General features: G+C 47.8%; 2 protein-coding genes across 2 annotated transcripts in view; one reads left to right on the top strand and one right to left on the bottom strand.

The window, feature by feature from the left end:
- The window catches only part of CREB1 (cAMP responsive element binding protein 1), a 56215-nt gene that overhangs the window by 14384 nt on the left and 14492 nt on the right, over positions 1–27339 (top strand). Inside the window, exon 2 of the mRNA XM_067548756.1 lies at positions 8340–8461. Coding sequence (XP_067404857.1) covers positions 8348–8461 — 114 coding nt within the window. The 5' untranslated portion in view covers positions 8340–8347. The remainder of the gene's footprint in view (positions 1–8339; positions 8462–27339) is intronic.
- Positions 10925–27339, bottom strand: part of METTL21A (methyltransferase 21A, HSPA lysine) — a 51727-nt gene continuing 35312 nt past the window's right edge. The window contains exon 4 of the mRNA XM_067548759.1: positions 10925–11459. Coding sequence (XP_067404860.1) covers positions 11398–11459 — 62 coding nt within the window. The 3' untranslated portion in view covers positions 10925–11397. The remainder of the gene's footprint in view (positions 11460–27339) is intronic.

The raw sequence follows: 27339 nt of genomic DNA, 5'->3' as shown, positions 1-27339 counted from the left end.
ACTGGGCTGCTGGCTCTCTGTAGAGACCTCACATGTATTACCCTGTAGTGAATTATTATGCTCATATCTGACCCAGGGGATCCCTGTAAACCTTCATCCTCCCTCTCTGCCAATTGGCACCAAGAAGTTCCTGGGTCACAAAACTTGCTGTTATTTAAAAAAAAATTGTGAAAGAAGTATCTTCCCCTCTCATTTAGGGTCTAATCCAAAACCCACTGAAGTCATTGGTCATACTTCAGCTAGGTCTCTAGGGTATGTCTATGCTGCAGCTGAGAGTGTGCCTCACAACCTGTGTAGACAGACTTGCACTAGCTTTGCTCAAGCTAATGGGCTAAAAATAGCAGTTTGGACGTTGCGGCATGGTTGGAGGCTCAGGCTAGTCACCTGAACTTGGACCTAGGGGGCTGAGTGGGCTTGGATTCCGGTAACACAAGCCATTGCCAGTGCCACAACATCCACACTGCCATTTTTAGCACTCTACCTTGAGCAGAGCCAGTGTGTCTGTCTACCTGTCTTAGGAAGCGTGCTCCCAGCTGCAGGTAGATCTGACCTGATTTCTAAAATTAAAAAAAAAACCAAAAACCCTCTCCCCTCTTGCCCCCAAGAAAATCGAATAAGTGTAAAATCACATCTCCTTCTATCCCCCTCCCCATTCCTTGTCTAAATTTCACATGCCAAAACATTCACATTTTGAACTGAAGTATTCCATGCTTCAAATATGTGTAAATGCTTTGTTTTAAAATTTGAGGAAAACACTTTCAGCTATAAGTTCAACAAAAGTAGGAGAAAAAATGCCCATTTAAAAATATTCTAACATTCAATTTTTTGGCAGGGGTTCACAAAAAATGTCCATATCAAGTTTCAAATGTCAAACTAGTGACTTTGGTTGATTACAAAGGAATAATTTTAGTTTATCAAAAAATGTCCGTGCTTGTGCATTACTAAATAAGGCCCTGATTCTGCAGATATATGGCAATGGGATGACTCATCTGAGTTAAATTATGCATGTATATGTTTGCAGGGTCAGAACATAAGTGCACGCTTATCTTTGGCGATGTCTACACTGATGGTGGCAAAGTCACCACTGTCAGATCGACTTTTCTGGATCGACTGAGTGGTCAGTGAAGACCCACTCAGTCGATCAGGAAGTCGACGCTGCTAAACCATCCCCGCAAGTGGCATAGCGCTGTGGGAATGTGGTTCCCATTGGCGCAGTGCAGTGAAGACAGCGCACAGAAGTCGACGGGAGTTGATGCAAGTTCTTTGTGTACTTTGCGTAACTCCCATCGACTCGCCAAGGTAAGTGTAGACCAAGCCTAAGTTCATGGAAAGTGTGCAGCAGGAAATAAACTCTGCAATTAGATTACCACCATGTTCTCTTTCACTTAAAACAAAACAAACCATTTAAATTAAAAAAAAATCCTAGATAGTAGTTTAACACTCTGGGTGTAGTGTTAAGCATTCAAATTAGGAAATTCCCAATAGTTAAAAATGCTCAGGCAACATTAATTCAGACATTCTTCCCCTTAAAGGAAAATTTTATTGTATTACTGCTAGTGTCCTGTGCCAAAACCACCGGAATTTCCTGACTGGGGTGCTCCACAGCTCTGATGTTGCATTTTATACTTATGATCAGATCAGACACTGGCATCCATTTTTGTGAGATTATACTTGATGAAAATAATTGTAGCCCCAATAATTTCTGCCAGTAGTTTGTCATTTAGCTTGCTATGTTCTTGATGTCTTAGATACCTAAATTGTGCCTTCAGTTATTTGCATCTAAAAATAGAGGTTCAATTAAGGGCATGATGAAAATTTGGCTCTTACTACATAAAAACATGTATTTGTTGCTTCTAAAAAGATTCTCTTTATAGTATTCCACCATGAGATCCATAAAAGTTTATTATACATAGAATTATTATGCAATCAAGATGCCCTGTTCTTGCATCTCCTACCTGTGATCTCCTTTAAAATATTCTACTGGTTACATCACGTTCCTCATGTATGGTAGGCTAAATAGAGTTGACTCTGACTATGAAGTTTACTCAGATGCTTTTGTAAGAGTAATGCTAATGTAGACAAAATAATTGTAACTAAAAGTACAGTTCTGCTCTGCAAAGTGACTGTTAAAATGACATCTTAGATCTATTTCTTTTGTGTGACAAAAGCAAGTTTCTTCTGCTGTTTGCCCTGCAGAGTTGATACATTTAAAAGGAAGTGAACTGAGGATTCTTTTCCATCTCAAGCATCATCAACAGAATTGTTTACCAAGTGCCAGTCAGTTAGTTACAGCTGTACAAACCCACTGAGGACAGTGGGGATGTAATGTAACTAAGGGCTAAATTTGACCTGCAAAACCTTTATTACTGATGATTTGTGACCCAGCTTTGCTTTTGGACCTCTAAGCTGAATTTACAAAGGTGGTAGTTATCTTACCAGTAAAAGAAAATTTTTTGTGAACACGTTTGATCTGGAAATCATGGAAAGACAATAAAAATTAAACTCATAAAGCTGCTTTTTCAGTCACCGTTCAAACCACACTGTAAGAGCAAAACATTTGTGTCCAATGCTTTCATATGAATATTCTCATTAATAACAAAACAAAGGGAAATAAATAATTGCTCAGAAGAATTATATATAAAATCAGTGTTTTTCAGTGCTTTGCATGAAGGACATGTTTTTTTAAAAGCAACATACAGAAAAACATATTGAGTTGATTTCTTAGAGTAAACTTTGGATTGTGGGTTTGCATTCTTTCAAAAACAACTATTACTGAATCGGTTGCTATGAATAAATCAGAGTGAAGGCATAGCCCCACTGCAAAAGCTGCAAACAAAAAAGAAACAAATATATCCTGCCTTTTATAAAGCTGTTCTAATACCAAAATGAAGTAATGAAATTATTAAGGGTAGCAACATGAAATTTGTTTAGTTACTGCAGTACAAAGATACTGTAATGCTAGATTATTTCTGACCTGAACATCCTTGAACTGATCTAATGTCAAAGTCTGCCAATAATGTGTTTGCACACAAGTGACATAGAAGGGGTCAAAATGAAATCTGTGGGGTTTGTTACAGATTCAAAAACTGGATCTATGTATCTGTGTAAAGACAGTCTTTCTTGAAATAGTAATTAAATGTATTCTGTTAAATATACTTTGCTTTCTGATCTCGAAGCTATCAGTTTCTTTAAGGTGACTTACAATGTGGGTAGGGAGGGAGTTACATCCTCTTTTTTTTCTTATTTATCTTGTATGAAGGAGGCCTGAAAGGTTTTCTGCTTGATGGTTTCTTTAAAAATATCTGGAACGTATCAAAGGTTGTTTCTTTTGTTGTTGGAGGACTGGAAGACTCTAGAAATATGTAGGGCTCGCTTGCTCACCCCTTCTTTGAAGTGGCATGATGTTAAATCTTTAACGAGAGATTTTCTCCAAAGTGTGATAGCTGAATAACGGCTAAGAGTTTTAAATACTTCCCACTTCAGTTAATCAGGTTTCACTTCCTTCGTATGTGATGTCATGATCATACATCCAGTCATCCATACAGTCTCCATCCAGGAGAGACAAGACTTCAATTTCTAAAGAAGACAACAAGCAAACAAAAACAAAAACAAAAAAAAATCTTTTCAGGCTGCCTTTAGGCATCATAAAGAAGCAAAAAAGAATAAAATCCCAATTCCCACCCATGCCCCCCTCCGTAGGTGATATCAGCCTGAATGCCGTGGTGACTAGCATGCATTGCGAAATGCAGAGCTCAAACTGGGCCAAGTCATGCTGAGTCACTGACCCAGCTCCTTGGAGCCTGCTGTGTTGTTCTTCAGAATCTTGGCTTTCATTTAAAAAGAAAATCTTCTCACCATCATGGTTGCAGAGAAACCCTCAAAAAAGTGAAGCTAGTGTAAACTGATAAAGCAATGCCTGTCTGCAGACAGCCTGAAACAACAACTCTCAGAGTTGTAAACTGCTCCAGATCATCTGAATGGAATGTTAACTCATATGACTAACAGTGATAATTTAAATGTCAACCGATAACTATTTCTCTGCTACCAAAGCATGTAAGAAAGAGAGAGGAATACATCTGCATAATCCATTGTGAATGGCATCTCATTTTGGTGCCATGAATGGATGGTGTTTGGGAGAGCGCCACCACTTTTTCCCCTCCCATTTGTCCTAAGGAGCCAAAAGCCAAAGGGGAGGAATGAAACCCTGGGATTCATCCAAGCCTAGCTAAAGGTGACCCACTGAGCCCAGTAGAGCATCTAAGTCATGTTGAGGAAAAGTCAGATCCACAGAGTCCATCAGGAATTGATTTTTGTGAAGATGCACTGGAAAATGAGAGCTGTAGGGGAGTGGCTGAAAGGGAATGAAATGTGATGTTCAAGTGGGAGAGTGACATGCTTAGGGGAATATGCGAGATAGGAATAGACTAAGAGGAACAGATAGATCTTTATTACCACAAAGCCATGGATCTGGGGTAGGAATAACATCCTCTTTGTTGATGACTATTGTAAAGAAATCATTGAGCTTCTCAACAATGTCCTTATTTGCCTTATATGATTCCATTAACCACTGGTTTATAGTTGAATTTTGACCCTGAAATGATTTCTCACACTTTATGTGTATGTGTGTGTAGGGGGGTGTCTCCTCCATGATAAAGGTTATGACAAAGATGTTCTATGTACACGCATCCAGATTCTTCTACAGATGTCCTTTCTGCCCCTGTTTTTGCATGTATACTTTGTGGACAAGAGGACTTAGAGGAACAGTACAAATAGAGTTTAATTTAAGGGGAAAATAGACCAATGACCACTACTGTTTCAAAAGTCTTGTGCATTTTTGCACCTTGATCAGTGGAGTGGCGTGCAACCTTATGGGTTTGTTTCATTTATGAAGTATTTGATTGCTACGGTAATACAACTCATAAGTAGTAATAGTGTATAGGACTGTTTTTGTGAAGTTACTTTTCAGAGAAAATTAAATGGAACATGAAAAAGATTTATGATGTTATAGCAAATAGGTTTTCAAAAATCTAGCAGATTTCATCTCTTGAGAAGTCTGGATTAACACATTGCTAAAGTGTTCCAGACAGCAAGAATTTTTCTTTCCTTCTTTGATACAGAACTGCTTTTACAGTACATACCAAAAAAAGACTTGCCCATGTACACAGGATTTCACAAATATTAAGTCAATGCAGAAGTCATGAATAGCACGTATTTAAACTATATACATTTTTAATGAACTTTTAAAGCTGGGAAAAGGTCTGATGATCTGAGGAAGAGTAGGAAATATTCATGGTCTGAAGAAGACATCGTAATGTCCAGAATTACACTTCCGTGTGACACAGATATTTCATTGTTGCTTGCAGACTAAAATCTTTGCTGACTTCCTGAAGTCCTCAGCTGAACAATTTAGGTTGGGAGGTTTAGGACAGCTGTGGATCATAGAATTAATAACCATTGCATGGATTCCTGTGGAGGTTTACAGTACAAATATGTTCCTAGTTTAGAAGCTAATTATGTATGTCACATTGTTGCACAGAAAATCTTAATATCTATTTAATAATTTGAAGAGTTTCCCAAGCAAAAAACACGGTTAAGGTTAGAATTAAGGTTGTAAATAAACATTACTAACTTGAAAGATAAATAAACATTGGAGTTCACAAAACTAAGCACAACAAAGAAAGGAAGCTTAAAGTTAAGGTGTTTTGTTTAAACAGAATTTAATAACTTTGAACTGTAGCACAAAACAACAAACTACAGAATATACAAAAATGATGAGTTAAATGGCTCCGACAACCTTATCTCAAGCCCATTAGCCTATGTATGCTCAAACGCAATTCATGAGACATTCTTAGGCAAGCAAACTTTGTATGTTCCAACCAAGACAAGATCAACCATATACTAAACATTCCACAACTGAAATGCTATCTGCATTAGCTGCCAACCACATGGCCAGAGTATCTCCAGCTGCTCTCCCCTGACCAATCAGCAATCTCAGCATCACACCTTTTAGATGTTAGACACACAAAGACCTAGCCAAACCTCATCTTATCTTCCTAATATTATTCCCTCAGACCCATCATTGGATACAATGTACCAATCTTAAACTGTTCTGATCCTCATTGGCAGGTTTCCTGTGGATATTAATAGGTGTAAACTTTATTCTGTGTATGTACAACTGCAATCTAAATTCTGATTGCATGGTTTATGATGGTGGTTGCACAACCACAGGCTGTGTATTTCTTGAAGTCCTAATGAAAATGTATAAGGTATGAACTACTTAAGATACATTAATATTACAAGATTCATAGCCAGATTACCAAATTATGGAGAATCAGGTATCTCTGATACTTGTCAGACTCATATCTAACTTCTGGGGCATACACAAATGCTGGCATCAGTGGCCAGGCACGGCAGAATTTGGAATACTTTGGAGAACCTAACTTGCTTTTTCCAAAAACGGAGAGGGTTTTTACGTAGCTTAACCTTGATTTCCTTCCTTTCCATAGTGTTTGGATTTTTGAATCACAGTCATCTTAGTTGTATTTCCCTTAAATTAGTGATACTTAATTACAACTTCACTCCATCTTAACCAGGGACTTTTCTAAGTGTTTCCATACTGATATTGGAACTACATATGTGGTATTTAATAGCACTAAAACTAAATTGCTGATTTGAGGGATTTTTTTTTTTTTTTTTTTTTGTGCTGGAATGCCCACATTTTGATTTACTCACAGTGCCTTGCTTTTTTCCCATGGAACATGACTAAGGTACTTGGCCCCTGTATCTTTCCTTTGGTATTTTTCCTGAAGAAAACAAATGTGTTTATAGAAAGTTGGTCTGCTGTTGCTGCTTTCAGTATATATGGAGCTTTTTCCTTAGCAGTCTGGAAATATTCAGTAGAGGTTAAACTGGTCCAGAATTCAATCTTATTGATCATTATGCCACAAATGCTAGTTTTAATGCTGTTTACTATCACTGATCTGATGTGCAGTAATTCTTATTTAAGGTATCAAGATTTCTTATTTTATCCAGGACTGAAGTGTGATAAGCAGAATGGATGTGAAAGACGATGATTTCTTTAGAAGAGAGCTGCCCTATGTGATTTGTCTTTTATGCAGTGCCTATTCCCAAAGAATATACATTCCAATAATTTTGAATCACAGCGGTTGAAATGGAAGCGTCTCTAACATAATGTTTCAAATGAAATGTTTAGACTGCCACCATTCAGAAGTGACTGGTTTGTACAGTACCCGGATGTTTATTGAAAGGTAGTGTGGTTGGAAGACTTCTTCAAATGTTGAGGCAATTTTAATCACATACTCAGTGTTTTCTTTTGAGTATTTAAAGGAGATTGAAAAGTCAGTTTCACAGATTGGTGCAGAATTTAACATTCAGTAAACTCTCCCTACATGCTTGCTTTTAGGAGTTATGCAACTTCTTTGTATAGGATTTTGTGTGTTCTGCTGAGAAACACTTACTCAATTAACACTTCAGAATAAGATTGTATTAAGAGCTGTCTAGAATGCATAATTTAGCCCAGGCAAATTCACATTGTATACAAAACAGCATATAACCTTCTAACTTTAAAAAGGAAATTCCAAAAATACTTCAAAATATCATGGGTTGATTATTGGAAATTATGCCAAATTCCTTATGACTTCCAATATTATTTGTTTCTTTTCTTTGGCAGGTGAATTTTACCCACAGGAGTAGCTACTGTAGGGAATATCTTGCGTATACTCAGTTGTTCTGTAGGGATGGCCCATGCCCAGTGTGGTCACAGATAGGATTTGTGAGGGATGGAGCATGCATAGTGCATATAGAATCTTCAAAGAATTTAGCTGATAAACTTCTGAGCATGTACAAACTGCAGGTTTTTTGAAGGTTTATATAACTTGGCCAAATTTGGGCAGGTTTTCGTGGGGATGGGAAAAGGCAAATCATTGACAATAGGGAAAGCCCCCTGAGAGATTTTGAGCTCCTGCTTCAAAGCATGGAAGTGCTTACAGCTTCTCAACAGAATGATTGTAATAACTTCTTAACATGGGCCACACAACGTATTTTCCTCAAGTCTCATTATTATAAATTGCTGTGCCATTTTTGCTGAAACTTTACAGAAAATTCAGTCTGAGACGGACACCTGGCACAGAAAATTTATTCTTGAATGGTTAAAAGCAAAATTATAAGCAACTGAAAACTGAGTCTTATAATATGAAATGTTGGGCTACATTAACGATATGCATTGCTACCAGTTCCACCAATAATAATGGAATTACATGGATACATAAGCCATGAAAGTGGCAAATGCATACTCATGGCACATATTATTGTGATTGTAGGTAACTAAATGACCATGGAATCTGGTGCAGAGACCCAGCAGAGTGGAGATGCAGCTGTTACAGAGGCAGAAACCCAACAGATGACTGTACAGGCACAACCGCAGATTGCAACATTAGCCCAGGTATAACGTGATTTGGTTTAATATTTTTACAGCATTGTTCCCAAACTGCAGAATGTTTAAGAGGGAAACTATTTTCTGAGGATGAGAGAATGTTGCATTTTATGTGAATCTAGATCAGGTAGTGTGTGTGTTTCATTTAATTTTGTAATCAGAGTTGTACAGTACCACTTGTTGGTTTAACTTCAATATCATATTGGACTGCGTTAGGCCTGAAGTATTTTTAGACTTGAATTACTTCTTTTCACTTCTGCCATCCTTCAAAGATACTTTGAAATTCTGAATTACTGTGTTTCTGTACTGACTTGTATAAACAGGGTTTTGCTTTTTTTTAGTTAGGAACTTTTTTATGACAATATACCTAATTCTTAAGAAAACAAACTGATTTGTTTTACATGGTTAAATAATGCAGAGAATACATACATTAACAAAAGGGATGACTAAAATGAACATTACAAGCAACAGGAGCAGACTTCCATTTGTTGTTTACTGTTTGCTCATTGTCAGAAACCCAAATTCTGCAGAATTGTCTCACTTTTACTAGGGCACTGTCAGATCCTTTATTGTCTCAAAAGTTATTTTGTAGAGGCCAGAAATAATGCAAACCTAATTACCTCCTTAATTTGCGGAACTGAGTTCCATTGTTGTTTGGCAGGAGTAACTCCATCGTATAAACGAGTATAGAATATGGCCTGTGGCATCAGTCCCTTGTTTAACAGTTTCACTTTGTAAATTATTTACATTCCCTCAGAGTATGTAAAGTTACGTCTTTCCCATTTCTTTATTTTGTGAATTTCTGATGTCTTTCTTATGGCATGATTACGAAATCATTTACCACTTTCATGTTTACAAAAATGCAATATATCCTTTAATAGGCAAGTGTTAAACTCTTTTCACTGGGATTATAGTTTTAAATAATTTGGGAATATTGAAACCCTGAGAATTTATCTGTATTATAGGGCCCTATTCAGCACTCTTTACTCAGGCAATATTCCCAGTAAAGTCCAATATCCCATGATGCAGTGATTTTCATCCCATCATTCCATGGGTTCCTGACTTTGTTTTGTGGTATTTTTCCATGGCCCCAGTTTCCTAAGCACCTGCCATCTCTATCTGAAAGGATGGATCCTGCACTGCTCTCCACTGTTTTTGTGAGTGTTCTGAACACATCACAGCTGGTCATGCAGTGTATCATAAGCTTCTAATCGGAACTGGAATCTGAGGCACCTGATCTGCTATGTGCCATGCAAACAAACAACATCGGATTACTGTTTGCATTTACAGAGCATCTGCACATGGTGCCCTGCCGTTTTTGGACATGTGAAACAAGCACTGAGTGGTGGGATCGCATCGTTATGCAAGTCTGGGATGATGAGCAATGGCTGCAGAACTTTCGAATGCACAAAGCCATCTTCATGAAATTCTGTCTGGAGTTTACCCCTGCCCTGTGGTGCCAGGACACTAGAATGCAAGCTGTCCTCTCAGTGGAGAAGTGTGTGGCGATTGCCGTGTGGAAGCTGGCAATTCCAGACTGCTACCGGTCCGTCACTAAACAGTTTGGTGTCAGGAAGTCCACCATTGGAGCTGTGTTAATGCAAGTGTACAGGGCCATTCATCGCATTCTGCTACAAAGGACTGGAACTCCTGGAAATGTGCGTGAAATAGTGGATGGCTTCACAGTGATGGGATTCCCTAACTGTGGCAGGGCGATAGATGGCACGCATATCCCAATTTTGGCACCAGACCATCTTGCGACGGAGTACATCAATAGAAAGGGGTACTTCTCTATGGTACAGCGGGCACTTGTAGATCACCGTGGGTGTTTCACTGACACCAATGCAAGTTGCTCAGGGAAGGTGCATGACAAATGCATCTTCAGGAACACTGGCCTGTACCGAAAGCTGAAAGCAGGAACTTTCTTTCCAAACCAAAAAATGCCAATGGGAGATGTTGAAATGCCCATAGTGATCCTAGCAGACCCAGCCTACCCCATACTGCCATAGCTTATGAAGCCTTATATGGCCAACCTGGATAGCAGCAAGGAGCGCTTCAATAACCGGTTGGGCAGGTGCCAAATAACTGTTGAATGTGCGTTTGGCAGATTAAAAACTTGCTGGTGATGCCTTTAGTCCAGTTAGACTTAAATTCGGAAAATATTCAGTGGTTATAGCCACTTGCTGTGTGCTCCATAATATTTTTGAAGCTAAGGGTGAAAAGTTTTCCATGGGTGGAATGAAAAGGCAGATCGCCTTGCAGCTGAATATGAACAACCGGATGTGAGGGCTATTAGAGGGGCACAGTGGGGGGCCATTTGAATCAGGGCGGCCTTGAGGAACTATTTTGACAATAAGGTGTCTTTGTAAACAGCACTGTGCCATGCTATGACTACTATCCAGCTTGCACTATGTATCAATGTGTGGAGCAACCACTGTGTACAAGAGACAAATAAAGATTGCTTATTCTTCACAGACTATGTTTTTATTAAATAAAAATTATTCGCAACACACACAAAAAGCTGGTCTGGGCGGGAGAAAGCAGTGAGGGGTAGTGTGAGTTGTAACAGCTGGGTGTAAGTTCAGCTATCATTCTGAAAGCTGTCTGAAGGGGTGGAGTGAACGAGATACCGAGACGGGCCAGGAGTTTTGTAGGAATATGTGGGTGGAGTTTGGGGAAAGCATGGAAAGCGTTGGCTGCAAGTGGGGGCAGGGGGGGTGAGCATGCATGAATTCAGTCAGTGTTATGAGTGACTTTGTTTGCTTCTCCATGGCTTTTATCATGCGCTTGTGATCTGCTATTGGCTGCTCCTGGTTTTCCTTCCTTTTCTGCCTTTCAATTTTCTGATTTTCAGACACAATGTGTCTCCATGACCTTTTTTCTCTTTTTTCCTCCTCCGAGGACTGGAGGAGTTCTTGAAACAGCTACTCTTTGCTCCTCCGTGGTCATTTTCTTATCAGCCGCAGGTGTTTGGCAGGTGTGGAGGGTTTTCCTGTCAAGGGCACATCTGTAGAATCACAATAAATAATGAACAGAAGCATTATTGTGAGTGTAATAACAGCATTGATTCATTCCTGTATATACACCTCTTTCTCACTGTCCCCTGGCAAGTGCGCAGCTCGACAATCAACCAGGGTATGGTGAGTTGTGCCCGAGGGGAGGGGGCACTCAAGCTGGGGAAAAGGTTCTGGGTGATTGTTTGGGGTATTGATGCAAGTATATTGGGACAAAATTTCAAATTGTGCCACCATTTTCCACAGGCAGTGGCCATAGAAGCTGATATCTCACTCCTGAGAGTAAGCAAAGATGCTAGGGTGCATTTCTTCCATGCGAGCAGCTTCAAACCGGGTCCCTATGCTGCTCGCCTATGTGTCGCTTTGGTACCTGCACAAATGATTGCCAAATGGCACAGGAAAGTTCTTCTTCGAGTGGTTGCTCATGTCCATTCCACTATAGGTGTGTGTACGCCTCTGTGCACGGTTACCCAGAACTTTTTACCCCTTAGCAGATTCCGTAAGACCCCTGGAGCCCCGCACACATGCCGCGGTATATAAGGCGCTGCTGGCCCTACGCCCCCTCAGTTCCTTCTTTCCGCCCGTGACGGTTGCTGGAACTAGCCTTGCTCACAGCAAGTACTATTCCCCTTGTTTAAGAGACTTGTTTATATTCTAAGTTTAGTTTTATTTAGTTCAGTAGTTGTTAAGTGTTGTTAAATATAGTTAGAGTTAAGGCAGTCCCTGCAGGGACTTTGCGTGACCGGGCCATGCCCCGGTCGCTGGGGTTCAAATCGTGTCCTTCCTGCGGAAAGACCTTCCCACTCAGCGACCCCCACAACTGCTGCCTTAAATGCCTGGGGAAAGCCCACAGAAAGGACAAATGCAAGATCTGCAGGGCTTTCAAACCGAGGACTCAAAAGGACCAAGAAATTCGGTTGAAAGCCCTGTTGATGGAGGCAGCACTCCGCCCGGCATCCGAGCCAACCCGATCTGCCTCGGAACTGAGTGTGACTTTGGTACAGAGCACACTGTCGGCGCCGCCCTCCACTTGGCACCGCGCAACATCATCGGCATGGAGGAGAAAGAATCAGCGCATGGAGTGCAGACACTCCCCTGCACTGTCAGTACAGGCAGAGTCAAGTACGGAGATGCACCAGACCCGACCCATTGAGACTTCTCCGGTGCCTGCATCTCCAGTCAGGGAGCCTCCCCCGACTCCTGGGAGTGGGACAGTGCCCCTGCCGATGCCGTCGACACCGGAGGCTTTTCAGGCGGCAAGCGCTTTCTTGGCCTTGCCTCCGCCACCTCTGCCCCCCTTCGGTTGAGGGAGAAGGGGCCGGTGTCACGGAGGAAACCCGCGTTGGGTCCCCCTGAATGGCGGTGGAGATCCCCCGGTACGGGGAGGAAGATCTCCCGCCAGACGGTCTCCGAGGGTAGAGCAGAGCTGCTCCCCCAGCAGTCGCTCCATGTCAGCGTCATTGAGCCAACCTGCTCCGTCACGGGATGTGGAGTCTCCCTCTTGGCGCTGATGTCGCTCCCCAGCACTGGAGGCAGCGCATGCCAGGAGGCGGCACCGGTTGAGGTCTTCCAGGTGGCGCTCGGACAGCTCCCCGGCACCGAGGAGTTCGCCCATACCCAGACGGCACAGAACCCAGTCGCCGCCGGAGGACCTGGCATTGATGAGTTTGCCCGCACCGAGGTGGTGTGGAACCTGGTTGTCGTAGGAAAACCCGGCACCGCAGAGTTCGCGGCACGGAACTTAGTCACTGGAGTCTGACTTGGTACTGAGGAGTTCAAGATGGCACCAACCTCAGTCACTGAAGGTGTTTGCAGAGCTGCAGGACAAGAGGCAGTGGAAATCATCAGTACCAAGATGACACTCTGGTACCTCTAGCTCTTCGGAGTGCACCCCTGCTCGTTGGCACCGCTCACGGCAATGGAGGCAGTCCTCGTCGTCCTCTAGGTTGGAGGCGTCGAGAGGGCGGTCCCCGGCACGGAAGGGCGCCCGGGACCGAGGACAAACACGGCACCGCTGGTCCAGGTCTGAATCCGACAATGCTTCGGGGTCTTCCGGGGGGGACAGTCGTTGGGCAAGTTGACACCCCCACAAAGCGTCAGAGCCTGTGGCGCAGTTAGCCCCGGGTTGGGCCCAGGGGCAGTGGTCGAAACAGTGGCCTTATTGGACCCCATGGGGTATACTGGTGGGGCCGGGGCCCCAATCCATTAAATCATCGGGGGTGCAGTCCATGCCTCCAACACAGGAGAAGGCCCATTGACACCACTCCTTGGTCGAGGAGTCGGACCCCCTGGAGGGAACCTCAGCGGGTACAACTCTTCGCCAGGAGGGGGCACACCCGCAGGCTACACCTCTGCAGTCCTTTTCCTCCTCACCTGACGAGGCAGTCTTCCGGGATCACTCTGCGCCACTGGAGGATTTCAGGGTGCACCAGGAGCTGCTCAAGAGGGTGGCCTCCTACCTGGGACTGGAGGAGGAGGAGCTAAAAGAGGCTGCAGATAGCCTCTTTAATGTGCTGGCGGCAGCTGCCCCAGCGCAAATGGCCCTCCCAGTCCACGAAGGGGTCCTTAAGATTATGAAGGCCCTGTGGCAAACCCCTTCCTCAGTCACCCCTACGTCAAAGGTGGCCGAGAAGAAATATTATGTCCCGGCCGAGGGGTTTGAGTGTTTGTTCACACACCACACCCTGGGAACCCTGGTAGTAGATGTGGCTAACCAGTGAGACAGGCAAGGTCAGCCAGGGTCGACTCCCAAGAACAAGGACAATAAGAAGCTGGACTTGTTTGGGAGAAAGAGATTTATTCCACGGCAAGCCTGCAGTTCAGGATTGCCAACCAACAGGACCTCCTGGGCAGATATAATTTCAACCTGTGGAACTCCCTCAGGCGGTTTGCCGAGGCCCTGCCCCAGGACCAGGCTGCAGACTTTAATACTATCGTGGAGGAGGGAACCACGGTAACTAGAGCAGTGCTCCAGATGTCCTGTGATGCCGCTGACTCAGCGGGCAGGGCCATAGCCTCTGTCATCTGTATGCGAAGGTGCTCGTGGCTGTAATCCTCGGACTTGTTCCAGGAGGTGCAACAATCGATCCCGGACCTCCCCTTTGATGGGTTGGCCCTATTCTCGGACCAGACCGATGCGAAGTTGCACAATCTGAAGGACTCCAGGACCACACTTTACTCCCTGGGCCTTTACACACCCCGGTTTTCCAGGCCTCACTCACGGCCCTAGGCGCAGCAGCAGCCAAGGCCTCCGCCCAGTCCGTTCCAACCCTATAGGCATAGGGATAGAATTAGGGGATTTAGAACAAGAAATCAGCCCCCTAGCTCAGCCTCAGCTCCCCAGCAAGGCCCCCCCAGGAGGTTGGGCAATCAAAGGAGACAATTTTGATGGTGCGCCTGAGGGTGGCACCCCGACTGCTCTGCTGGATCCATCCCTCCCCTTCCTAAACAGGTTAAGACCCTTCTACCCTGAATGGGCAAAAATCACTTTGAACCGTTGGGTCCTTGGGATAGTCTCAGGGGGCTATGCCCTACAATTTACATCTACCTCCCTCCCTCCCAGCAGCTCTCCCCCTCCATCCCTCTTCAGGGACCCCTCTCACGAGCAACTCCTTTTACAGGAGGTGGACACCCTCCTCAGCCTAGGAGCGGTGGAAATGGTCCCTCAAGGCAGAAGGGGAAAGGGTTCTATTCGAGGTACTTTTTCATCCCCAAGGTAAAGGGGGATCTGAGACCCATATTAGACCTGCGTCGTCTAAACAAATATGTCAAATGGCTCAGATTTTGCATGGTCTCCCTAGCTTCCATAATCCCTTCCCTGGATCCAGGAGACTGGTATGCTGCCCTAGATCTCAAGGATGTATACTTTTATGTGTCTATCCTCCCCAGCCACAGGCATTTCCTTCGCTTCATGGTGGCTGGCTCCCACTACCAGTTTACAGCCCTGCCCTTTGGCCTATCTTTGGCTCCCAGGGTGTTTATGAAGTGCATGGCGGTAGTGGCTGCCCACCTGAGACAAAAGGTGTGCAAATATTTCCTTAACTGGACGATTGGCTGATCAGAGGCAGGTCCAGGCCCCAAGTGCAGGACAGCGTGACCCTCACTTGCTGTCTGTGCTGCAGGTTGGGGCTACTTATAAACAAACAGAAGTCCACATTGACCCCAGTGCAAGGCAGAGAATTCATTGGGGCTACCCTGGACGCTTCCCAGGCCAGAGCCTTCCTGCCTCAGCCACGTTTCGAGGCGATGGTCTCTTATCATCTCCCAGCTGCACGGATTCCCCACAACAACAGCCAGGCACTACCTACAGCTGTTAGGCCACATGGTGCCTTGCACGTACGTAGTGAGACTAGCTCGCCTGAGGCTCAGACCGCTTCAAGCATGGTTGGCCTCGGTATATGACCGAGCAGACACCCATTGGACCTGGTGGTCACAGTTCCCCCGCCCGTCTTAGCCTCCCTAAACTGGTGGCGGACTCCCATGGCAATGATGAACGTGTTCTGTTCAGGGAACTGGTCCCGTTGGTCACCCTAATTTCCAACGCTTCGGACGTAGGATGGGGAGCCCACATCTGTGCTTACTTAGGCACCCAGGGGCTCTGGTCGGGGCAGGAAAGGTGCCTGCACATCAACGTGAAGGAGCTGAGGGCCATTCGCCTAGCGTGCAAGGTATTCCTCCGATTCCTGACAGGTAGAGCGGTGCATGTGCTGACGGACAACACCGCAGCCATTTTTACATAAACAGGCGTGGGGGGCATGCTCCTCGGCCCTCTGCAAGGAAGCTCTCTGTCTGTGAGACCTTGCCGTGAGGCACGATTTCCACCTGACGGCCTCTCACTTCCCGGGAGTGAGGAACGACAAGGCGGATTGCCTCAACAGGTCGTTTCTACCCCGCCACGACTGGTCGCTACACCCAGAGGTGGCGGCCATGATTTTCCGGAAACGGGGAGTTCTTTCTTCGAGTGATTGCTCATATCCATTCCATTATAGGTGTGTGCGCGCCCCATGCACAGATTCCAGGAACTTTTTTCCCTTAGCTAACTCTGTAGGGTCGGCTCAGGCGCCCCCTGGAGTACCGCGCTCATGCCACGGTACATAGGGCGCTGCCGACCCTGCGGCCCCTCAATTCCTTCTTTCTGCCTGTGACGGTTGCTGGAATGTCTGCCTCTTGCATACAAACGCAAGTAGCATCCCTTAGTGCTATAGCTTTATTATTTGAGTTCTAGTTCATTGTTTTTCTAATAGTGATTAGTAAGTAGTTAAGTTGTAGTAGATAGTGCCCTTAGGGACTAGAGCTGAGCCATGCCTGGCTCCACCGGCTTTAAAGCCTGCACCGCATGTGCAAAATCCTTCCCCGTGAGTGACCCTCATGACCGTTGCCTCCGATGCCTCGGGGAGCAACATAGAAAAGAGAAATGCAGGATCTGTAGGTCCTTCAAGCCAAGGACCCAGAAGGAGAGGGACGCGAGACTGAAGGCGATCCTTATGGAGTCCGCGCTCCGCCCGGACTCGGAGCCGTCGCGTTCTCCTGCGGCACCGAGTGTCTCGTCGGTGCAGAGCGCTCCACCGGCACTGACATCGGCGCCAGCACCGCTATCAACACCGAAGAAAAAGAAGCGGCGGGAGGCCGCACACATGGACTCCCCCCTGCTGCCGGGAAAGCAGGGGGTACAACAGGAGATGCCCCAGCAGCGTGCCGTGAAGAGTACTCCGGCACCAGCATCTCCTCGCAGGGAGCCTCCCCCGACACCTGGGAGTGGGGGAGCGCCTCTGCAAGGGCCGTCGACACAGGCTTTCGCTGCGGCACGTGCCCTCATGGCCTGCCTATGCCTCCGTCCCCCCCTCGGCCGAGGGTTCCGGGACCGGTGTCTCGGGGTAAACCCGTATTGGGTTGCCCCGGTGGGTGGAAGAGACGGGAGTCGAGGTCTCACCCCAGACGGTCAAGGAGGGTAGAGAGTGCGGGCTCCCTTCCTAGCTCCGACTCCGGGTCGTTGAGCTCCCCGGCACCGTGGCACCAAGGGCGGTCCAGGGATAAACGCTCGAGGTGAAGGCACTACAGTTCTGCCTTGAGCGGGGACCTTAGCTTGGGCTCCGGTACCCCGGTGTGGAGCCCAGCTCAACATCGATCCCTAACGCTGCCTGCCTCGGCACCGAGCATCCCAACCTCGACACCATGCATTCCGGCTCTGCCTGCCTCGGCACCGCCTGCCTCAGCGCCATGCATCCCAGCACCGCCTGCCTTGGCACCGAGCGCCTCGGCACCGCGTGACATGTCGCGCTCCAGATCAGCGTCGCGACAACACAGGCGTCACCGCTCCCGCTCTAGATCTGGGAAGTGTCGCCGCAAGTCTTCTCGACAGAGGGATCGTTCCAGCTACAGTTCCTCCAGCAGCCCCTCTCCTTGTCGGCACCAGAGGTCTTCATCGTCCCGGAGCTGCTCCCCTTCCAGGGCCCATAAGCACAGGTCAAGCGGCTCGGGATCCAAGGGGGGATGCCTGGAAGTGACCCAGCAGGTCCCCACGCCTGTACCTGCATGGCCCCAAGGCCCCTGGCAATGGCCATATTGGGGGCCCTGGGGTACACAAATGGGTCAGGGGACCGCCTCAGTTCACTCCTCAGCGGCCCAACCAGTACCCCCACCGACCTGTCCACAGGAGGGCAACCCCTCAGAGGAGGGGTCTGACCCAGAGGAAGGACGATCTACAGGGGCCCTTCCTCAATCCTCCTCTTCCTCTCCGGATGAGGTGGCGGCCAGAGACCATAAGGCCCCCCTCTTTGACTTCCGGGCCCACCAGGACCTCCTGAGGAGAGTGGCGGACAATCTGGGTCTGGAAATTAAAGAACTGTCGGAGGAGGAGGACCCCCTCTTTGGGGTTTCTGAGACGGCAGGCCCATCACGACTGGCCCTTCCCGTTCATGAGAGGGTGATGAAGATAGCCAAGACCCTCTGGCAAACCCCCTCCTCAGTGGCGCCCACTTCGAAAGACGCTGAGCGCAAATACTATGTACATAAGGAGGGTTTTGAGTTCCTTTATACGCACCTGGCCTCAGGTTTACGTGTAATGGATGCAGTGAACCAGCGGGATTGCCAGGGGGGCCAAGGCAACACCCCAAAGGACAAGGACAGCAAAAAGCTGGACCTTTTAGGGCGCAAGATGTATTCCATGGCGGCCCTACAGCTGAGGGTCGCAAACCATCAGGCCCTCCTGGGCAAGTACAATTTGAACCTCTGGTCCTCTCTGAAGAGGTTCTCCTCGGGCTTGCCCCCGGACCAGGCCACGGACTTCGCCACAGTGTTGCAGAAGGGAGTGGCGGTGGCTAAGGCGGCACTTCAGTCAGCTAGTGATGCAGCGGATGCTGCTAGCAGGGCGATAGCTTCGGCCATCGCCATGCACCGCTGCTCTTGGCTACAAGCTTCCGGCCTGTCCCAGGAGGTCCAACAGTCTATACAGGACCTCCCCTTCGATTACACCAGCCTCTTCTCGGAGAGAACGGACGAGAAGCTCCATGCCCTAAAGGACTCACGAGCCACCCTGAAGTCCCTAGGGCTATACACCCCCCAGGCTTCGAGGCGCCAGGCCCGCCCTCAGGCCCAGAGGCAACCGCAGCCTCCACCAAGGCTGCCTCCCAGACCCGCTCAGCTCAGGAGGGGTCGGGAGCGGTACCGAGCGCCCAGTCGCCGCGACCGTCAAGAGCCCTCTACGGGGTCTCGGCAAGGGCAATACTGCCAATAAAAGATTTTGACGGGGTGCACGAGGGTGGCACTCCTCCGTCCCCACTGGATTGCTCCAAGTTATTTGCCCACAGGCTTCAGCCTTACTACGCCGAATGGGAAGCCATTACCACGGACCAATGGGTCCTTGGCATAGTCCTCAAGGGCTATGCCTTACCACTTACAGCCTTACCCCCCAACTCTTCCCCTACCCGGTCCCTCTTCAGGGACCCCTCTCACGACCAACTCCTCATACAGGAAGTCAACTCCCTCCTCATGCTCGGTGCGGTAGAGGAGGTTCCTCCACAGGAACGAGGGATGGGTTTCTACTCACGATATTTCCTAATCCCCAAGACCAAGGGGGGCCTGAGGCCTATTCTGGACAAGTTTGTCAGGCGCACCAGGTTTCATATGGTTTCCCTAGCCTCCATTATTCCTGCCCTAGATCCAGGGGACTGGTATGCTGCCCTCGACCTGTAGGACGCGTATTTTCATATCACTATCCTTCCAGGTCACAGAAAGTTCTTAAGGTTTATGGTAGCTGGATGCCAATACCAGTTTGCAGCCCTACCCTTTGGCCTTTCGTCCACGCCAAGGGTGTTCACAAAATGCATGGCAGTGATAGCGGCCCACCTGCGCCGCAGAGGGTCCAGATATTCCCTTACCTGAATGACTGGCTGATCCGGGGCAAGTCCAGGGCCCATGTGAGGAACAGTCTGGCTCTTACCTGCGCCACATGCACCAGACTGGGGCTGCTCATAAACGAGCAGAAGTCCACTCTTACCCCAGTGCAGCACATAGAGTTCATAGGGCCACATTGGACGCCACCCAGACCAGAGCTTTCCTCCCTCAGACTCGGTTCGAAACAATGACCGCCATAATCAGCGATCTGCACAGGTCCCCCACGACGACAGCAAGGCACTGCCTTCAGCTGTTGGGACATATGGCGGCATGCACGTATGTGGTGAGGCTGGCTCGCCTCAAGCTCAGGCCTCTCCAAAGGTGGCTGGCCTCAGTCTATGCACCAGTCAGACACCGGCTGAACAAGGTGGTCACGGTTCCTGTCCAGGTACTGTCCTCCCTGGACTGGTGGAGGGATCCCGGGGAGGTTCTGAGGGGCGTCCCCTTCAGAGACTTGACCCCCTCAGTGACCCTGATACCGGACGCCTCAGACGAGGGTTGGGGGGCCCACATCAGCAAGGACCTGAGCACCCAAGGGCTATGGTCACTAAACGAGAGGGCTCTCCATATAAATGTCAGAGAGCTCAGGGCGGTCTGCTTGGCCTGCAAGGTCTTCATCAGATTCCTGAAGGGCAGGATGGTCCAGGTCCTTACAAACAATACAGTGGCCATGTTTTATATAAACAGACAGGGGGGTGCGCCCTCCTCGGCTCTTTGCCAGGATTTTCACATATCTGCCTCTCACCTCCCGGGGGTCAGGAACAACGAGGTGGACCACCTCAGCAGGTCGTTCTTACCCTGCCACGACTGGTCACTACACCCGGAGGTGGTGGCTTCAATCTTCCGAAAGTGGGGGGTTTCCCAACTGGACCTATTCGCGTCGTCCTGGAACAGGAAGTGCCCAAGGTTCTGCTCGCTCCGGGGTCGCGAGCTGGGTTCCCTCTCCGACGCGTTCCTCATAGACTGGAAGGGGAACCTTCAATATGTGTTTCCCCCCATCCCGCTCCTGCCCAGGGTCCTTTTGAAAATAAAGAGGGACAGGGCGGACATGATATTGATTGCACCAGCCTGGCCGCAGCAGCACTGGTACACTATGCTGCTCGACCTGTCCATCGACACGCCGCTCCTGCTCCCGAGGCATTACGACCTCCTCTCACAGGACCAGGGTTGCCTGCTATACCTGGACCTGGACTCCCTCCACCTGACGGCATGGAGACTCTGTGGCTGACGGAGGGAGAGAAGGCCTGCTCGACGCAGGTCCAACAGATCCTGCTGGGCAGCAGGAAACCTTTCACTCAGGTTGTGTACTGGGCCAAGTGGAAGCGCTTTACCTGTTGGGCGAAGTCCCGGGGTATCCCACCGTCCGGTTCGCCCATACAGGCGATCTTGGAATACCTGCTCCACCTGAAGCTCCAGGGTTTAGCACTGGCTTCCCTAAAGGTGCACCTGGCAGCTATCTCGGCTTTTCACCAGCCGATGGAAGGGCGTACCCTGTTCTCCCACCACATGTTAGTCAGGTTCCTCAAGGGGGTGGAGAGGCTGTATCCCCAGGTCCGTGACCCAGTACCTCCCTGGGATCTAAACCTGGTCCTCGCCATGTTGTCAGGACCCTCCTTCGAGCCCATGGCTACATGCCCGCTGCTCGTCCTCTCTTGGAAGGTAGCCTTCCTGGTGGCCATTACATCGGCTAGGAGGGTCTCCGAGATAAGAGCTTTGACCTCGGAGCCCCCTTATACGGTCTTCTACAAAGATAAAGTCCGACTGAGACCCCACCCGGCGTTCCTGCCTAAGGTGGTGTCTCAGTTTCATTATAACCAGGATATCTTCCTCCCTGTGTTTTTTCCTAAACCGCATGGTTCGGAGGAGGAGCGGAGATGGCACTCCCTGGATGTCAGACGAGCCCTGGCCTACTACATAGAGCAGACCAGGCCGTTCCGGAAGTCAACACAGCTGTTCATGGCAGTGGCAGACCGGATGAAGAGCTCACCTGTCTCCACCCAGTGCATCTCCATCTGGATCACCGCCTGCATCAGGACCTGTTACGAGCGGGCGAAGGTGCCACTTCCAGGAGCTGTGACAGCACACTCAACCAGAGCCCAGGCCTCATGGGCGGCCTTCCTGGGAAGAGTGCCCCTGCAGGACTTCTGCAGAGCAGCGACCTGGTCGTCGGTCCACACCTTCACGTCCCACTACGCCATAGTGAGGGAGCCGACCCCTGAGTCCTGAAGGCGGCTCTGACGTCCGGAAGCTGCTCCGATGTCCATAAGGTGGATCTGGCATCCGGGAAGCCCCTATGGCCACTGGGCTCTCTTTCCAGGCGAGAGAGGACGCGGGCTTCGGCAGGGCGGTCCTGATGAGAGCAACTCACCGTTGACTCCTACCCACCTCCAAGGTATGGCTGTTTAATCACCTATAATGGAATGGATATGAGCAATCACTCGAAGAGAGAAAACAGGGTTACTTACCAGTAACTGTTGTTGTTCGAGATGTGTTGCTCATATCCATTCCACACCCCCCCTCTGTCCCCACTGTCGGAGTCGGCAGAAAGAAGGGACTGGGGGGCCGCAGGGTCGGCAGTGCCCTATGTACCGCGGCATGAGCGCGGTACTCCAGGGGGTGCCTGAGCCGACCCTACGGAGCTAGCTAAGGGAAAAAAGTTCCTGGAATCTGTGCACGGGGCGCGCGCACACCTATAATGGAATGGATATGAGCAACACATCTCAAAGAACAACAGTTACTGGTAAGTAACCCTGTTTTCCCCAACTTGATCGGTTCGCGGTGGCTCGGAACACAAAGTGTCTGAGGTTCTGCTCGCTCTGTAGTCGCGAGACCAGGTCGATTTCTGATGTGTTCCTCATCAACTGGATGGGGACCCTCATATACGCATTCCCGCCCATTGCGCTTCTGCTCAAGATCCTGCTGAAAATAAAGAGGGACAGAGTGGATGTTATACTCATCGCTCCAGCCTGGCCGAGACAGCACTGGTTCAGTATGCTGTTGGACCTTTCGATCGCCCCACCCCTGGAGCTCCCAAAGTGGCACAACCTTCTATCCCAGGACCATGGTCGCCTGTTGCACTTGGACCTGGACTCCCTGCACCTCACGGCCTGGAGGCTCTGTAGCTGACGGAAGGAGAGAGAGCCTGCTCGGTGTAGGTCCAACAGGTTCTACTGGGTAGCAGGAAGCCTTCTACACAGGTCGTGTACCGGGCTAAGTGGAGACGGTTTACCTGTTGGGTGGAATTCTGGGGCATTCCGCCCAGCCTCTCGCCTATACAGGCGATCCTGGAGTACCTGCACCAGCTAAAGCTCCAGGGTCTGGCGCTGGCCTCGCTGAAGGTTCACCTGGTGGCCATTTCGGCCTTCCATCAGCCGCTAGAGGAGAGATCGCTGTTCTCCCATCCCATGTCGGTCAGGTTCCTCAAGGGGGTGGAGAGGCTTTATCCGTAGGTCTGTGACCCAGTGCCTCCCTGGGATCTCAACCTAGTCCTCTCAAGACTCACGGGGCCCCCCTTTGAACCCATGGCTTCACACCGTCTGCTCATGCTTTCATGGAAGGTAGCCTTCCTGGTGGCTGTTATCTCAGCTAAGAGGGTCTCCAAGATTAGGGCCTTGACCTCGGAGCCCCGTTATAAAGTATTCTATAAGGATAAGGTTGAGGCCGCATCTAGCCTTCCTGCCCAAGGTGGTTTCCCAATTTCATTGTAATCAAGATACTTTTCTCCCCGTGTTTTTTCCCAAACCGCATGGTTCGGAGGAAGAGAGGAGATAGCATTCGCTGGACGTAAGACGGGCCCTGGCCTTCTACATCCTGCGTACAAAGCCGTTCGGAAATCGACTCAGCTCTTCGTCGCAGTGGCTGACCGGATGAAAGGCTCACCTGTCTCCACTCAGTGCATCTCCTCATGGATTACATCATGCATCAAGTTGTGCTACGAGCAGGCAAGGATGCCGCTTCCGGGAACCATCACAGCACACTCAACTAGAGCTCAAGCCTTGTCTATAGCCTTCCTGGAGAGAGTGCCCCTGCAGGACATCTGCAGAGCCGCCACCTGGTCGTTGGTGCATACCTTCATGTCCCACTACACCATCATTCAGCAGGTGAGAGAGGATGCGGGATTTGGCAGAGCGGTGCTGAGGGCAGCTCACTGATAACTCCAACCCATCTCCAAAGGTATTGCTTGTTAGTCACCTATAGTGGAATGGACATGAGCAAGCACTCGAAGAAGAAAACAAGGTTACTTATCAGTAACTGATGTTCTTCAAGACGTGTTGCTCATGTCCATTCCACAACCCACCCCCCATATCACGGCATGTGTGGGGCTCCAGGGGGCGCCAGAGCTGGCCCTATGGGATCTGCTAAGGGGAAAAACGTTCCGGGTAACCATGCACGGAAGTGTGCACACACCTATAGTGGAATGGACATGAGCAACACATCTTGAAGAACATCAGTTACTGGTAAGTAACCTTGTTTTTCCTACAGCAGGGGAAGAAACAAAGCAACTCTGCCAAGGAATTTCTGGCAGAGAAGTGGCGAGTACCTCCAGGAAAGTTTCCTAGAACTGTCTCTGGAAGATTCCCGTGAAATCTTGGTGTGCTTTAACACACTTCGCTGCACTGCCTGCCTGAACAGGAGAATGGGAAGCACATGCAAACACAGATACTCTTGTGCATTTCTGTCTCTTCAACCAGCAGTATAATGCAACAAAGCAAATGACAGCTGTTCTTCATGTAACTGAGCAGCAGCATCTCAAAAAAATCACCCGAGCTACTCTCTCCTGCATCCTGCATGCCAGAGCTGGAGGGCTGGAACTGGCTCGAACCCTTCAGGGTCAAGAAGAGATCCTGGCTCTCCATGTCAGCAAATGACCCGGTCCTCTACTCTGCATTGTCCTCCAACCCGACCTTCTTGTCCACAACTTCTTCGTCTGTGTTGAGTCTGGTATCTGCTGCCTCCGGACCCACAGAAGTATCCATGGGCTCTTGGTGGTGGAGGTGGGGTTGCTGCTGAGGATGGCTTTCAGCTTCTTACAGAAGCAGCAGGTCTTTGCCTCTGTACCAAAGCAACAGTTTGACTCCCTAGCGTTTTGGTACCCTGCTGCAGAGCCTTGATTTTCAGACAGCATTGCAGCGTGTCCCGTTCATAGTCCTTTTCTACAATTAAACGAGAAATTTGACCATACATATTGAACTTCCTTTAGCTGAAGCGGAGCTGGGACTGCACAACTTCCTGTCCTCAAATGCCAATCAGATCCAGAAGCTCCGGTATGCTCCAAGCAGGAGAGCATTTGGTATGTAGAGCTGCCCTGGTCAGCTGGGAAGATGAGATGTGAGTTCTCCACACAGATCAAGCAGAAAGTGGAATTTCAAAAATTCCCAGGACTTTAAAGGGGGAGGGGGCAGATGAAAGCAGGGCAGCAGAGTTCAAACTGATGGCCAGAGCGGTCAGGATGGGCATTGTGGGACAGTTCAGGAGGCTGTTTACTGTGACGGAACCAAAACAGTGTCTACACTGGCACTTTGTCATTAAAGGTTTGGCACAAAAAGCTCTACATCTCTTGTCAAGGTGGTTTTATTTTGTTGCAAAATCAGGGGAGTTGGGTCGGTGGGGTGATTGCAGTGTGTACATCACCGTTTTGGCACAAAAAGCTGACTTTGGTCGACAGAAGTTTCTAGTGTATACCAGATCTAAGTGTTTAAATGCCTTTCCCAATTGTTACTCTATCTTTATACTGAAGTGTTATTTTATTATAATACTTTTAACTTGTGCAATAGATACCAGAGCATTGGATGGGCACCTATAAAAGCTTTTACAATCTAAATAAATAATAGTACCAGTTTAATTATTTCATGATCTCATTTGCAGAGAAATTTTACTCTCTCTTTATAACACTTCATCTACCTTTAAAATGTATGGATGACACTAAGGTGAGAGGGTTGCAGGCACTTTGGAGGACAGGATTAGAATTCAAAATGACAGACAAATTAGGGAATTGGTTTGAAATAAACATGATGAAATTCAATAAAGAGAAGTGCAGAGTTTTTCATTTAGGGAAGAAAAATCAAATGCACAAATAGGGAATAACTGGCTAGGTGCTGAAAAGGATTGGGGATTATAGTGGATTACAAATTGAATATAAGTAAACATGTGATGCAGTTGCATTCTGGGGTGTAGAAACAGGAGTGTAATACGTAAGACCTAGCAGGTAATTGTCCCATTCTACTTGGCACTGGTGAGGCCTTAGCTAGAGTACTGTGTCCAGTTCTGGGTGCCACACTTTATGAAAGGTGGGAATGAATTAGCCTAGAAAAAAGCAACAAAAATGATAAAAGAGTTTAGAAAACCGGCCTATGAGGAAAGGTTAAAAAAAATTGGGCATATTTAATGTTGAGAAAAGAACACGGGGGACAGGACCTAATAATAGTCTCCAAGTATGTTTAAATCTGTTATAAAGGGGACAGTGATCAATTGTTCTCCATGTTCATTGAAGTTGGGACAAGAACTTAATCTGCAGCAAGGGAGATTTAGGTTAGATATTACAAAAAACTTTCTAACTATAAGGGTACTTTAACACTGGAATAGGCTTCCAAGGGAGGTTATGAAATCCCCATCACTGGAGGCTTGTAAGAACAGCTTGGACAAACACCTATCAAGGATGGTCTAAGTTTATTTGGTGCTGCCTCCTGTGCTGAGGCTTGATGACATTTGGAGGTCCCTTCGAGCCTTGTTTCTGTGTTAATATAATTTTATTGTTGTATTTTTAGAGAGCTAGGGAATGCTTCCCTAGTAAAGAGAAAAGTTATACTTGCTATTTTAAATAAGGTAAACTGATTCCATAAGGTATGAGTCAGAAACATCTGCCGAAGTCATCATCAGCTGTTGGCTTAGCTCATCAGCAGAACAGCCTTCAGTTCATCTGCTTTGCTTTCATTTGCAAAAACTGCTTTAGTCAGTTGGATTCATTATTAATAAGGCCACACAATGTTGGAATATAATTTGTTTTAAAAAATTACATTAAAAAGAGGATTTTTCTGCAAGTTTGTACCCTACTGCTTGAGAAGCTTGTCACCCAGAGAGTTTACTAACCTTCCTCCAGCCAACTGACACCATGGGACAACTGCCCCTCAACTGCCAGAGAAGAGTAGCGCCATGCTACTGTAGCTCCTTGTTTCAGCTACAGATGGCTCAAGTGCTGCTGTGCAGGAATGCTGTGCGTCTGTGCAGCAGCCATCTTCACAGTAGAGAGCCAAAAGACAGGCACCAAATTTGCAGAAGAAAGGGGAGGCAACTGGGTGGTCCAAGTGCAATATTCCTTAACTTTATTGGCCAACAAGACTTTCATATAAAGATTGTTGGTTATGGAAATTCAGAGATCAGTCTTTTGAAAACCATTAATTTGTCAAGATATACATTTGTTCACTTCTGTGTTATAATAAATATTAATGCTGCTATATGACATTATTTGAGGCTCATAGAAGACAG

Source organism: Emydura macquarii, unplaced genomic scaffold, assembly GCF_026122565.2.
Source record: "Emydura macquarii macquarii isolate MOO-44397 ecotype Brisbane River unplaced genomic scaffold, CSIRO-AGI_Emac_v2 contig_1253, whole genome shotgun sequence".
NCBI classification, from domain to species: Eukaryota; Metazoa; Chordata; order Testudines; family Chelidae; genus Emydura; species Emydura macquarii.
Note: the sequence above shows the minus strand (reverse complement) of the source record. Positions and strands in the feature narration are given on the sequence as shown.